This window comes from Stenella coeruleoalba (genome assembly GCF_951394435.1).
Source record: "Stenella coeruleoalba genome assembly, chromosome: 8".
NCBI lineage: Eukaryota > Metazoa > Chordata > Mammalia > Artiodactyla > Delphinidae > Stenella > Stenella coeruleoalba.
In genome coordinates, this window is record NC_137154.1 from 13,536,770 (window position 1) to 13,550,740 (window position 13,971).

Sequence of the window (13,971 nt, forward strand, 5' to 3'; positions counted from 1 at the left end):
TGAGGACCAGGACTCGACTCCTACGAATCAGCTTAATGCCTGGGTGGCCCAGTTCCTACATACCTACATATATATTTATATATTTACATTATACACATATATTCTTTCCTATTTTTCTATATATTTTAAAAATTGAGGTTTAGCTTACATACGGTAATGTTGAAACCACTCCTAAGCGTTTTTTTTGTTTGTTTGTTTTTAATTTATGGCTCTGTTGGGTCTTCGTTGCTGCGCATGGGCTTTCTCTCTAGCTGTGGCGAGCAGGGGCTACTCTTTGCATTTCGGTGCGTGGGCTTCTCGCTGCGGTGGCTTCTCTTGTTGCGGAGCACGGGCTCTAGGCATACGGGCTTCAGTAGTTGTGGCTCGCGGGCTCAGTAGTTGTGGCGCAGGGGCTTAGTTGCTCCGCGGCATGTGGGATCTTCCCGGACCAGGGCTTGAACCTGTGTCCCCTGCGCCGGCAGGCGGATTCTTAACCACTGCGCCACCAGGGAAGTCCCCCTAAGTGTTTACCTCAAATTTGTATGCATACACCCTTCAGATCAAGAGAGAGAACATTTCCAGCCCCCAACATACTTGCTGGAGTCATCCCTGAGATAACCACTAGTCTAACCACCATCACCATAAATCAGTTTTCCTACTTTCGAACTTCATGTAAATGGAAACCAGCAGCATGTACCTGTTTCTGTCTGACTTCTCTTGCTCAGCATGTTTCTGGGGTTCATCCCTGTTATGTGTATCAACATATCAGTAGTCTGTTCCTTTTAAAACTGTGTAGTATTTCACTACATGAGTATTGTAATTTCATTGATCCGTTCACCTGCTGATGGGCATTTGGATTAGTTTCCAGTTTGGGCTACAATGAATAGTGTGGCTGTGAATATTCGTATGCAGGCTTCTGGTGTAGATAAGCACTAATTTCTATTGGGTACATGCCCGGGGATGGATTTTCTGGGTCACAAGGCAGGCGTATGTTTTAATAAGCAACTCTGACAAATAGTTGTCCTGAGCGGTTGTGTTGGTTTACACTCCCACCAGCAATGTTTGAAGACTTCTGGCCACTCATATCTCACCAACCTCTGTCTCATCCATCCATTTCACATCAACCATTCTGATAGATGTGTAGGTGTCTCATCGTGGTTTTAATTTGTATTCCCTGTTGACTAATGATGTGGAGCCTACTCTTCTTTTTTTCTTGGAGAGGAATGGTGAAAAGATCTCACCTCACTCATTTCTTTAAAAATTCCTTGAGTAAGAGAAGGGGGCAGAGCCTTGAGAAGTGGAGAGAAGAGAGGTGCGGTTTCGTCCTTCCTGCTTCAAGTAGGTGATCCTCCTTTTTCCGAGGACAGGCTTGGGCCAGTGCTGAGTCAACCTGAGAGGGAGAAGAGAAGGGGATGTTGCTGGCAGGGAGAAAGACAAAGCACGTAACACATGGCACCTCTTCTACGAAGGGTTCGGGCGGAGCCGGGGCCTGCTGACCTCCCCCTCGTTCCCTCGCTGTCAGAACCCATCACTCCCGACAGACAAGCACCGCAGCATGAATGAGAGCACTGATTTAGGAGGCTGGTCCTGGGTTTCACTATCTGTAAAATCAGAATTATAACAATAGTCACTGCACAAGGCTGTTGTCGAAGAACTTAAATAAGATCATACTGGTCACTCTGCAGACTCTGCTTCGGAGCTGCAGCCCTGCTGAGTCCATGGCACACTCACGAGCAGACGTGGCTGTTAAGGGGCAAGTCTTGGGCCGTGACTACTGTTTACAAGCTGTTTACAGACGATGTTCCCAAGGAGAAAACTTCGGTTCTCTAAGCACTGGGAAGATGAGATCTGGTTATAAGGGTTCCTGCTTTCCAAGGCTTATTCCTGGATTTATGCGTCAGGATGATGAATTTACATGCCATAATAGTACACACAGCAAGTCCATTTAGGGGGAGAACTTTTCTGATGAGAACTTCACTTTGAATATGTCCAGACATCTGGTCCTTGGCAAATGCTGGACCCAACCCAAATGGCTCTGTGGGCTGTCTGCACAACTAAGACTGATGGGTTGGATGGCAAGCATGGGTTCTTTGGCCGGGAGAGAGAGAGTACAGATATTGTGGAGGCCATGGGCATTTTGAGTCCAGGAATGGCAAGACCAGCAAGAAGACTCTAGGCCATTCTGAGAAATTTGATTTTGTGTTTTATCTTATCCCCACCATTCCTTTTGTTCCTCTGGAGAGCACCTCCCAGCTCTTAAATCCTGTTATCTTTGTGCTCTGACTCGCTGTAATTCTTTGGATTCCATATACCCCTTGTCTCCTTCCAGGTTTAGCTGGATTCAGAGTTTAGGCGTTATGAAGTAAAAACTAAATTACTCCCCCAAAGCATATTATGTCTGTAAAGTCTCACAAGTCCTGCCACACAGTAAGCACTCAATAAATAGCACTATTACATGATATGATGCAACAGGAAATCCACAATGCTGCCTATGAAGTGTTCTTCCTAAAAGAGTGAACCTAGGCTGGATCAAACCTCTAGCTTTACTTACTAGTTTACAGGAAATACAGACAACAGAGGAATAAGTTAGACACCACCACGAGGAATGAGGGACATTTGACAGGACAATTGACCGCGGTTTCTCTAACAAATTCATGATGTGGCAATGCAAGGGGTGGGTGGGAAAGACTGTTCAGAATCATAGAAACCTAAGAGAGACCTAACAACCAAATGCATGAAGGGAATAAAATGACCATGACCGATTTAAACCTTTGAACACATCAACTGTAAAAAGACTATTTTAGAACAAATAAGAAAATCTAAACATAGATTAGATATGCAATGATATGGAAGAATTAGTGTTAATTTGCTAAGTGTTATATGACACATTATTATTTTTTTTTTAATTCCTCATGGAGTTACAGATTACACTGAAGGATTTACAGCAAAGATGAAACAAGCAGGGCAAAATGTTAGCGATAATTAAATCTAGGCAGTAACAAGATTGTTACATTATTCTTTTAAATGTTCTGTGTTTGACAACATTCACAGTGAAAAGTGGACTTAACTCCTTAATAAATGGAGGCTAGTATTATCAAGTGGGTTCTAGTTGGACAGCCTCCCTGTTTTCCTGGGTGAACACAAGACTGTACCTACCCTCTGTTTTGCAGAGAGGACCAAAGGAGAGCACCCCTCTGTAAATGTGCCTCTGGAGGGATCCAAGCACCTCCATGGGTGCAGGGTCCCAATAGACTGAGCACACCCTCAGGCTGCAGGGCCCCCTGCAAGCCTCCCAGCCAGGAACCGTCTCTCTGGAACTCTCTCTGGGCCCAGTGGTACTTGCAGCCAAGAGTGTCATTCCTGCTTTCAACACAAACACATACCTGCACCCTTAAAACAGATCCTACTTCCCTCTGAGAACAAGGCCATAACGAGGGGTTGCATTTCTGCCCAACAAGTTGGCATCAAACAAAATCACGAGTGAAGCCAGCATTATACTGTAAAGCGAAGCTCTATAATCACTGAAAACAGTTGAAATATGTTCCAGGACATAGAGTTACAGAATTTCAGAGCTGGAAAGGAGATCAGATATTATTAAATCCAGACATTCTGGGGTTTTTTTTCTGTTTTCTTTTCTTTTTTTTTTTCTTTTTTGGCCACGCCACGCAGCATGCAGGATCTTAGTTCCCCGACCAGGGACTGAACCTGTGCCCCCTGCAGTGGAAGCCCAGAGTCTTAACCAGTGGACTGCCAGGGAAGTCCCAATCCAGATGTTCTAAAGCCTAGGGCTCTGTGCATGTACTACAGGGTGGCCTTGTCCCTTTGCATATTAAAAAAAAAGAACTCAAAAATTGTAAATTTATCTTAAGACAAAAATAATTTTTTCCCTTTTGGCTGAAATTATGTCTTTTTAGATGGTTAATTACCTTATTTCTTCCTCAATCTGATCAACAGTTTTCTATTTTGACTCAAAAATATGAGTTTCTATTTAATAAAAAAAATTTTTTTAAATACAGGACCCACAGAAGAAAAAAAAAGTTACCAAAAGGGCTTCACGGTGGAGCCGAGATTGGGACCCACTGATCTGGTCCAATTTCCTCATGTCACTGTGAGGAAATGGAGCCTCTGAGCTGGGAAGCTAATTGGTCAAGGTCATACAGAGAGTTGGGCGAGGACCAGGACTCGACTCCTGCCTCCCAGGCCATCGCTGCAAGGGGGACTACCGTATACCCAGAGGACACGCACCCAAAGTACAAAACTATTGTGAGTGATGCTGACCTGCCCAAACAAGCACTACCTGTAGGCAACATGTACCTCAATCTTGCTTGTCTTCCAAGTTAAGAGGGCTGATTCCAATACTATTAATAACCAGCTACAATTTATTAATTGCTCACCATGTGCCAGGTATGTAGCACTGATGAGGTACGTACTACAGCTATCCCCATTTTATGGATGAGGAAACTGAGGCATGGAGAAGTAACTTGCCTGAGTTTATGCAGCTAGTTAAGGGCAGAGCCATGATCCACACCTGAACTTGTCTAGTCCATGATGCTCTGCATTGTTTAAAGGTCCCTAAACATGAATCAAATTTTATTCTATTGTAAGATTTTTTTTCACACTATTAAAGCTGCAAATCAGGATAAAAGATTCTTTATCTCCTGCACTTTCTGACGTTTGGCTCAGCAGCTACACACACACTGCATGGTTTTGTTTGTTTGTTTTTGGCCTCGCCATGCAGCATGCAGGATCTTAGTTCCCCGAACAGGGATTGAATCTGTGGCCCCTGCAATAGAAGCATGGAGTCTTAACCACTGGACCGCCAGGGAAGTCCCCTCACCCTGTGAATTTAAATTTGCATCTGTGTGAAGTAAGCCAGAAAGAGAAAAACAAATATCGTATACTAATGCATATATGTGGAATCTAGAAAAATGGTACAGATGAACCTATTTGCAGGGCAGGAATAGAAAGTCAGACGTAGAGAACGGACGTGTGGACACAGTGGGGGAAAGGGAGGGTGGGATGAATTGGGAAAGTAGGTTTGACATAAATACACTGCCATGTGTAAAATAGATAGCTAATGGGAACCTGCTATACAGCACAGGGAGCTCAGCTCGGTGCTCTGTGATGGCCTGGTTGGGTGGGATGGGGTGGGGGAGGGAGGTCCAAGAGGGAGGGGATGTGTGTATGCGTATGGCTGATTCACTTCTCTGTGCATCAGAAACTAACACAACATTGTAAAGCAATTATACTCCAATTAAAAAAAATTTGCATCTGTGAAAAGGTGTCCAGCAACATTTTCACTGCAACTTTGCTCTATAGCAAGCAGCAGCACTCAAATTCAGTGCTATATACACCGAACAGTTCAAAGTGACTTTATCAGGGGATGGAGAAAAGGAGAAGTAGGGAATAAAGGGACTTTCAACATTATAATGACACAAGAATTATTTTGATTGGGGGGAGATATTTTCTCAATGAAAAAAAATATTCCAGTGATCAGTCTTTCCAAGAACTGTCATTGCACTTTATTTTCATTGGAAGGGCACTAAAGTGGGTTTCAGAAGACCTGGGCCCTGTCCCGGTTCTGCTACTCACTGGTCTCGTGCCTTAGAAGGTGACTTCTCTCTCGGCCTCCATTTTCCCATCTGTAACGTGAGGAAGTTGGACGATGCTCTCTGATGCCCATTCCCACTTCAGCCATGAGCGCTGGCTGAGCAGACATGCTCAAACCAGGTGGCTATGAATTTGTTGGCTTTGATCTGACACTGCTCTGCATCACCAGGGACAGTCTCAGTGGAGAGGAAAGTCCCTCATCTGTGTGGGGATGTGACAAAGCGGGGTAAACATCCCAGGTTTTGGTCTGAGGACAGTTGTGGGGTGTCGGCAGGCCTCCCCAGCAACCCAAAGCATCCCCACTTCCCTGCACTGTTCAGTATCAAGCAATGGGTATGTCCCCAAGTTAGCTAACAACGCTGGGCAGACACAGCTGAGAGGTTACCTGACTTGGAATGACCCGCCTGAAGCTGGAGCTGGAAAAGAGTAGGACCCACCAGGCTGAGTCAGGGGGTTGGCTGACTCAAAACTAGTATTAGCAGCTGTTTTTCAGGCTTTGGATGGTGTGGCCTTTCTCTCCACAGATCGTCGTCACCATCCCTTGCTGTCCTCCCTCTCCTTGGACAGTTTCAGAATGACGCTTTGCCACGAAGTTATTCACACCGGGTGGGTGGATGGGTTAAAGTCAGTGCAAAGCAGGAGACACGGGGCTGCTTATGACACGGAGATTTGAGTGCTGGGAAGCCAGAGGACACGACACGTCACGATCCTGGCTCTGCTGTTTACTGAATGTGCGGTCTCGGCAGTTACCAATCAGCTCTGAACCTGTTTCCCCATCTGTGAAACACGCAGCACAACACCATTTGCAGGACAGGAGGATGGAACAAGAATGTAAGTTCCCCTGTCTCTCTTGCCTCCCCCTCCTCAAAGCAATGCAGTCTGGCTCCCAACTGCCCTCACTCAGCTCACCAGCGACTGGCAAATTTCAACCTTCTCAACAGCAAAGGACATCGTTACCCTCTTCTTCCTTGTTGAGATGCTCTTCCATCAGCTTCTGCGACTTACACGTTGCAGGTTCTCCTGTTTCATCGGATGCTGACTTAGTCTCTCCTGAGGAGCCTCCCCTCTCCCCACAGGTTGTGCCCATTTCCCACTGCCTTCTTGAGATCTCTCCCAAGGGCACCTCGACTCAAACCATCCCCAGCCAAAATCATAGCTGTCCCGCGCCCCCCCCCCCGCCCCCCCAGCTACCTAACTTGCTAAGTCAGAAAGCAGGAGTCAGATCTTCCTCTCTCCCTCAGTCTTTGACTTTGGTCACTTCTACCTCTCAGAGAACTTGTCCACCCAAAGCCCTCCCCACAGCCTACAGCCCCTGCCCTCACCTCCTTCCACGCTCCGCCCTGGCCGCTCTGCTCCTTGCTCTTGCTTGAACTCGCTGGGCTCTGCTGGTACTGTTTCCTCTGACTGGAATCCAGCTCCTTCTGCAGACATCAGCCTGGCTCACTCCTCTCCGTAGTTCAGGTCTCTGTCACGTTACTGGAGGCCTTCCCTGACCGCCCTCTGTAAAATCACACTCCCCATTCGACCTCTCCACTGCATTACTGTTCTTCACTGCATTTACCATCATCTGACATGTATTTGTTTATTGGCTCTTGCCACACCAGAACGTAACTACACGAGAGCAGAGACTGTTATTACTGCCATACCCCTAACAACCAGCACGCGGGAAGTGCTCAGTATTTGTTGGGTGAATGACTGCATTTCCACTACCACCCATTCCCAGCCACCTAATTGATTTCCCCACAACTGCACCTTACCCACTAATCCTCTCCAGTGGTCTCTTCAATCATGGATCTGATCGTATCATTCCCCTGCTCAAAACCCTTCAAAGAGCCCCGCAATGTCCTGAGAATAAAGTCCAAACTCTTGAAGCAAGGCCTGTGTGACCTGACCCTGCCCCCCTCCCCTCATTCTCTGCTCCAGCCATGCTGGTCTCAGGGCTCACACCCAGGGTCTCACACCATGGGGCTTTTTCACATGCAGCCCCTCACATCCCCACCTTCCCCCACACCTCCTCAACCAACAAGTCACAGCTGAAATGCGGGACACTAGAGTGTGGAGATTAAGAGCCTTACTCCAGTGCTAAACTACATGGATTTGAGTCTCAGCTCTGCCACCTAGTAGCTCTGTCACCTTGGGCAGGACACTTACAGCTCTTTGTTCCTGACTGTCCTCATAACTATCTCACAGGATTGCTATAGGATTACAGAAATAAACTCACATAAAGGACTGGCCCACAACAAATGCTGTTTATTATCATTATAATTTCTTGGGGACACCTTCCCTGAGGCCCACAAGTGAACCCATCCCACTAAACACACCCACAGCACCGGGGAGTGCTCCTCTTTAAACTCTTACTGTCGTTCTTTGCCCCTTGTAGACCTGAGCTCTGTAAAGGGCGCTGCCTCTGTCTTGTCCACAGCTGCGTCCCCAGCACCTCGGGCAGGCCAGGCCCGCAGCTGATGAAGCATGAAACACATGTTCATTCCTCGCTCTTTCCCTCAACAGGGCTGCCTTCGGCCAGATACAAACAAGGGTGCAGACCCGCCCTAACCACCTCCAATGAGACTGGTGTCCTTCAGCACAGAACAAAAACCAACCTCACAGGCCTTCGGTGGTGAGAAAAGCTGCCCAAATAATCTAACGCCTGACTCAGAGACTTGTCAGTGGAGTGTCTCTGGCCTTTTAACCTTCACAAGTCATTCCGTTTGGTTCCAAATAGAAATGCTTGTCCTTCAGGGAGCTGGATGGGAGTGACTATTCCAGCACTAAGCACGCCAGCAGGGTAACAGTGCTGCCTGCGACCTGGCTACCTCACTGGGCAGGGTCACTTCCACAACGTTTAAAGAACAAGCACCTTGAGGAGTTCCCAAGGAGGGTGGCAGGACAAGCTCTCCTGGAAGCTGATAAAAAGATCTCACATCTAGAAGTGGTTTACCTTATTAAGAGTCTTGGGAAACAAAGTGGTCGTCCATAAGCAGGAAGGGGAGTCCTCGACCTGCTTCTCATACACTAGTCTCTATCAGGGAACCCAAAGAGAAAGATCCAGACACCCAAGCTCAGAAACACCAGTCTTTATACAGAGCTCTGCTGAGGGAAGCTGAGGGTGGTCAGGTGCCCGTCTCCACCTCTACCACTTCTGCCCAGGTGCTAAAGCCCACATCCTTATGGATGAGCACCAGGCTGGGAGCAGGACCTGGCTCCTCGGGCACCACAAAGCACTTATCCTGGCTCTCGGAAAGGGTGACCTCGAAGACGTCCGGGGCTGGGGACCCGCCCCGTTCACTGCACGTGTCCAGTAGTTCTGGCTCGGTCTGCAGGAGCACCACGGTGGGCTCAGAAGAGGCAGGCGGCACACAGGGTGGGCTGGAGGGTGCCTCGGGCTGATGACTGAGCTGGTGCCGCTTGAGGCTTTGGAGGAGAGTGTAGCCCATGCCACAGGTGGGGCAGCGGTAGGGCTTGTCGGCCAGGTGGGATTTGAGGTGGCGCCTCAGCTTGGTCGCCAGCGTGTAAGCACGGCCGCACTGGGGGCACGGGAAGGGCCTCTCGCCTGAGTGCAAGCGCTCGTGCGCGCGCAGCGTGTGGGGGTCCCGGAGGGCCTTCCCACACACGGGGCACAGGTGGGCCTCCCCAGTGTGGGAGATGAGGTGGCGCCGCAGTTCAGGCAGCTGGGGGAAGGCTTCAGCGCAGTGTGGGCAGCGGTAAGGGCGCTCCCCTGTGTGCAGCCGCAGGTGCCCGCGCAGGCTGCCCCGCTGGCGGAACGCCCGGCCGCAGTGTGGGCACAGGAAGGGCTTCTCCCCCGTGTGGAGCCGCATGTGGTTCCGCAGGGAGCCCTGGTTGGCCAGGGGCCGCCCGCACACAGGGCACGGGCACGGGGCAGGGGTCGCTGGCACCTGGTGTGTCTTGCGATGCAGCCGCAGGGAGGGCCGGCGGGCGAAGGCCTTGCCACACTGGTCGCAAGCAAAGGGCCGGGCACCCGAGTGTACAACCTGGTGCTCTCTGAGGTCTCGCCGGGTGCCGTAGGCCTTGGTGCACTGAGGGCAGGGGAATGGCCGCACCCCACGGTGGCCCAGCATGTGGGCTTTGAAGCTCTCCTCTGAGCTGTAGCTCTTGCCACACTCGGTGCAAAGGAAGGGCTTGTGGCCCGTGTGCACGAATGCATGCTTCTTCAAGTGGCACAGCTGCAGGAAGGCCTTGCCACACTCGGCACAGCGGTACCGTCGCCCCCGCTTCGGAGAGCCTCCCACCGGGCCAGGGGCGCTCCGCAAGCATGCGGGGAAGCCAGGGTGCTGCTGCTCTCCACTCTGCTGGGCCCCGGGCTCTGAGGTCTTCGCTCTGGGTGGCCGCTGATCACTGGGGCTACGCAACTTCCTGACTAGGTAAGCATGCAGCTGGGGGCCCCTGGCAGAAGATGAAGAACTTGCCTCACTGCTCTCAGGGCCCTGCTGGGGAGTGGAGCTGCTCTGAGGTTCAGGTGGCATCTGGGTCTGGGGTGGGTCCTCCTCATCTACACGGCCATCCTGAGGCAATGGGCCGAGTGGCTCGCTCTCCTTGGAAACTTGGTCCTGGATTCGGGGCTTAAGTCCAGGGCTCACCGCCTGGATGCGGGGCTGTGACTGGTGACCAGGATCTGCAAGGCAAGAGTGGGGTGCTGGGCTTAGTAGAGACTGTAGCAGGGGGTCACGGTGGTCTCACCAGGAGATTATAGGAGTATGTGTCTTCTCCTCCTCAGCCCCTGAACTGCAATGGGAGCAATGACACCAGTCTCTTCCCTGGAACATGAGCCACACACTCTGTTTATCTTTCTGTCCAGTTTCAGGTGCCTTCTGGGGAGGCTCTCCTGGGAACCATAGTGTCTAGACATCTGGATAATTTCTAGAGAAAGGCCATTCCAGAGTGCCCTTGTTCTCCCTCTGGAGACATGCACTTAGGATGAGTTGAGACCACCACCTCCTCACTTTAGGTCACGTGAAAATAAAGGAATCCCCATCCCCAGCCCAGACAGAAAAAACATAAGAAAACTGGAAACCTTATACACAACTTGCTGTCTTTGTCAGTGTGACCTTACTATTCCAGAAAACTTAACTCAGGAAAATAAAACTTGCAAATATCTATACAGTTGACCCTTGAAAAACACAGGTTTGAACTGCACGGATCCACTTATACGAGGATTTTTTTCAACAGTAAATACCACAGCACTACATGGTTGAATCCACAGATGCAAAACCACAGATGTGAAACCTTGGATACGGAGGGTCAACCGTAAGTTATACTCAGATTTTCAACTGCCCAGAGGGTCAGTGCCCCTAACCCCCGTGCTGTTCAAGAGTCAACTATATTGTTTATTCCAAGGAAAAGACCTGTCACTCTTTAATAAAAAGCATCAAATGACAGTTTACATCCCCAAATTCTCTGAACCTCTTACCTGAAAATTCTAGCCTTGCTGTCTCCACAAATCCTAAACTACTATGTCATGATCCTTACCCAATACTGATCGAGCCCCGACCCCATCCCACACTGAAAAATCCACCTTATACCAGACTTCAAAATTTCGATAAATATCCAGGCTTTGCCCTTCCCTCTCAGAAATGCTACTGTTCTCCCCTACTGTCTTATGCCATAAGCTTTGCTTTGTCTTATCAACAGGTTTTTTTGGTGATAATTGGGGAAGCCAGCATTTATTTGACACATACCCGTGCAAGGTTCTGCTGCATCCTCCCTGGGGGAGGCCACTTCCTGTTGTACAGCAGACTCCACTTCTGTCACCACAGCCAAGGATGCCTCTTCCTCTAGCCTGGGCTGGGTGGGGCTCAGGCCCTCCGAGGGAGGCTGGGGCCACATCAGCAGCTCAAAACCTGGCAGCACGACCCGGTACACCTGCAGGTGGAGCCTCTCGCTGATCCGCACTGGGGCCACGTTTCCCTCACCCTCCAGCCTTCCCCGCTGCACCAAACTGCAAAGCAGAGCAAGAGTTAGCTCAGGAGATCCCCCTCAAGTGGCCCTCCCTGAAAGCCCCAGATCCTGGGCAGTCTGAGTCCTAAAGGATCCCATGCCTTTGGAACACTCACTGCAAAGATCCCTGGGTGGGAACCAGAAGCCAGCTTCCGGTTCCATCCCATGCCACAACAGAAAGCCTCAAAGGAGCATCTTCACTACACACTCTCCTGTAACTTACCTAGTCCAGCCTGAACTCTGCTCACAAGCACACACATCTCCCCATGGGCCTAGTGACACGTCCTGAAATAAACCAATAAAAGTCTTTCTCCCATGTGTTTGAGGGGACCAGGGTGAAACAAACAACAAAAAAACCCCTGATGTAACCTCTCCTGAGACAGGTCTAAGATGAAGCCCCTAGAAGGTTAATGGTCTCTGGTCTGCCTCTATAGGACTATGCCGTTCGAGTTTTCATTCAATAAAGGCCAAAAAAACTGTCCCCTCACCTCCCTCCCAAAGTGTGGTGAATGACTGAATTGCACATATTATTGCCTTTCAGTGAATACCAAACAGAAGAAGTAGTAAGAGGTACATCAACCTTAAATTTGTTTTTCAGGACTTATGCAATGAAATCCTTTACCTGTGCTTTTTCAACTTTTGCTCCAAATAATCCTGGAGAATTAAAATAAAGGAAACGGCCATTCCTTTATTTTACATATGAGTTAAACGAGGCATGCCATCTAACTAGCTATGTGACAAAGCTAGGATTTGATCCCATGGCTTTTTTTTTTTTAAATAAATTTATTTATTTATGTTTGGCTGCATTGGGTCTTCCTTGCTGCACACTGGCTTTAGTTGCTGCGAGCAGGGGCTACTCTTCGTTGCAGTGCGTGGGCTTCTCATTGTGGCGTCTTCTCTAGCTGTGGAGCACGGGCTCTAGGCGTGTGGGCTCAGTAGTTGTGGCTCGCCAGCTCCAGAGCACAGGCTCAGTAGTTGTGGCGCATGGGCTTAGTTGCTCCATGGCAAGTGTGATCTTCCCAGGCCAGGGATCAAACCCGTGTCCCCTGCATTGGCAGGTGGATTCTTAACCACTGTGCCACCAGGGAAGCCCCCCCGTGGCTTTTTAATTCCAAAAACCTTTGCTCTTGACTTTCGTCGTCATTGCTGACACTCTACTAATCCAACTTTTTTTTTTTACATTTTGGCTGCGCTGTGCGGCCTGTGGGATCTTAGTTCCGGACCAGGGATCGAACCCGCGCCCCCCGCGGTGGAAGCGCTGGAGTCTTAACCACTGGACCTAGGGAAGTCCCATCTACTAATCCACCTTTTAATAACTTTTTGCACCTCCTCGGCTACCGCAAGTGAGGGGATGAGACAGTCCCTGAGAGAGAGGGCATAAACCATCTCCTATCTCTTGAAACACCGTGCATCTTCTAACGAACTGGAGAGTTAGCGAGAAACGTCTGATCAAAATTTTCAGTCACGGAGACGTAAAGCCCTATCCCTCAATACCTCCTTCTGCTTTGGTTTCACTCCATGGCCCTTCTGCTCGGAGACAGACTCCTCTTCCAGTGGCCCCCAGAGCAGTCCTGGCTGCAAGGGTTCCCCAACACACCAGACCCCCAAGCGCTGCTCCTTGATGAGTGAGGGGCCAAGGGCCAAGCCCCGCGGGAGGCTCTTTAGAGCGAGGATGGCTCGGGTGGGTCCGGGCGAGAGGTCTTTGAGTCCCTGTGCACAGCCTTCTCTGGAAGGGCTCCATCCTGAGTCCGGGCCCAGGCGTGGATCGGGGGCTGCAGGAACAGAGAAAGACAGTGAGGAAGCGGCCCAAGAGGTCGTGGGGCAGGGAAAAGTGAGGGAGAAAACCGAGGTCCAGCTAGGCCTCAGGAGTCTGAGAGATATGTAAAGGCTCCAAGGGGGCCCCGGAAAAGTTTGAGGCGGTTCGAGGGCTCTTAAGAAGCTCCCAGAGGTTCTGAGGGCACCGAAGGAGGATGCCAGGCTCGGGAGGAAAAGGGTCGTGGGGGGAAAGAGTTGACCAGAGAACGTCAGGAGTATCTAGGCCAGGGCCGAGGGTCGGAGACATCGCAGGTCACTCACCGAACTGCAGTCTCTCCCACTCCAAGGGCAGCTCCTCCACCTCCTCCATCCCGGGTCAGAAAGCCTCCCTCCGCCGGAAGTGAGACTCACCTTCTCAGCTCCCCCCGGAAACAGTCATTGACTACCAAATTTCCTTTCGGGAAAGAATCGTAAGAGTGAGACCTCATTGGTGCGCAGGACTGGGAGTTTGGCAGTAGTGGTGAGGCAAATCTCTGTCCGAGAACAATACGAGTTTAGAATTCCGGAGGTCCACTAGGGATTTGAGTATCCGGTAGAGAGGAACTAATTGTTTCAAGGGCTTCCTTTTGGGAGGGACGAGTCGGACGGTTATACAGTCTCTCCTCCAGGCGGGCA

General features: G+C 50.0%; 1 protein-coding gene across 1 annotated transcript; it reads right to left on the reverse strand.

Annotated features, from left to right (window-relative positions):
* Nucleotides 1-7,824: 7,824 nt before the first annotated feature.
* On the reverse strand, nt 7,825-13,815 carry ZNF408 (zinc finger protein 408). Its single transcript, XM_079929749.1, has 5 exons — nt 13,618-13,815; nt 13,036-13,313; nt 11,765-11,826; nt 11,283-11,542; nt 7,825-10,219 (listed from the first exon to the last, which is right to left on the reverse strand). Exons 1-5 carry the CDS (start codon nt 13,664-13,666, stop codon nt 8,700-8,702), a joined length of 2,169 nt encoding a protein of 722 aa, XP_079785875.1. The 5' UTR covers nt 13,667-13,815; the 3' UTR covers nt 7,825-8,699.
* Nucleotides 13,816-13,971: the final 156 nt, after the last annotated feature.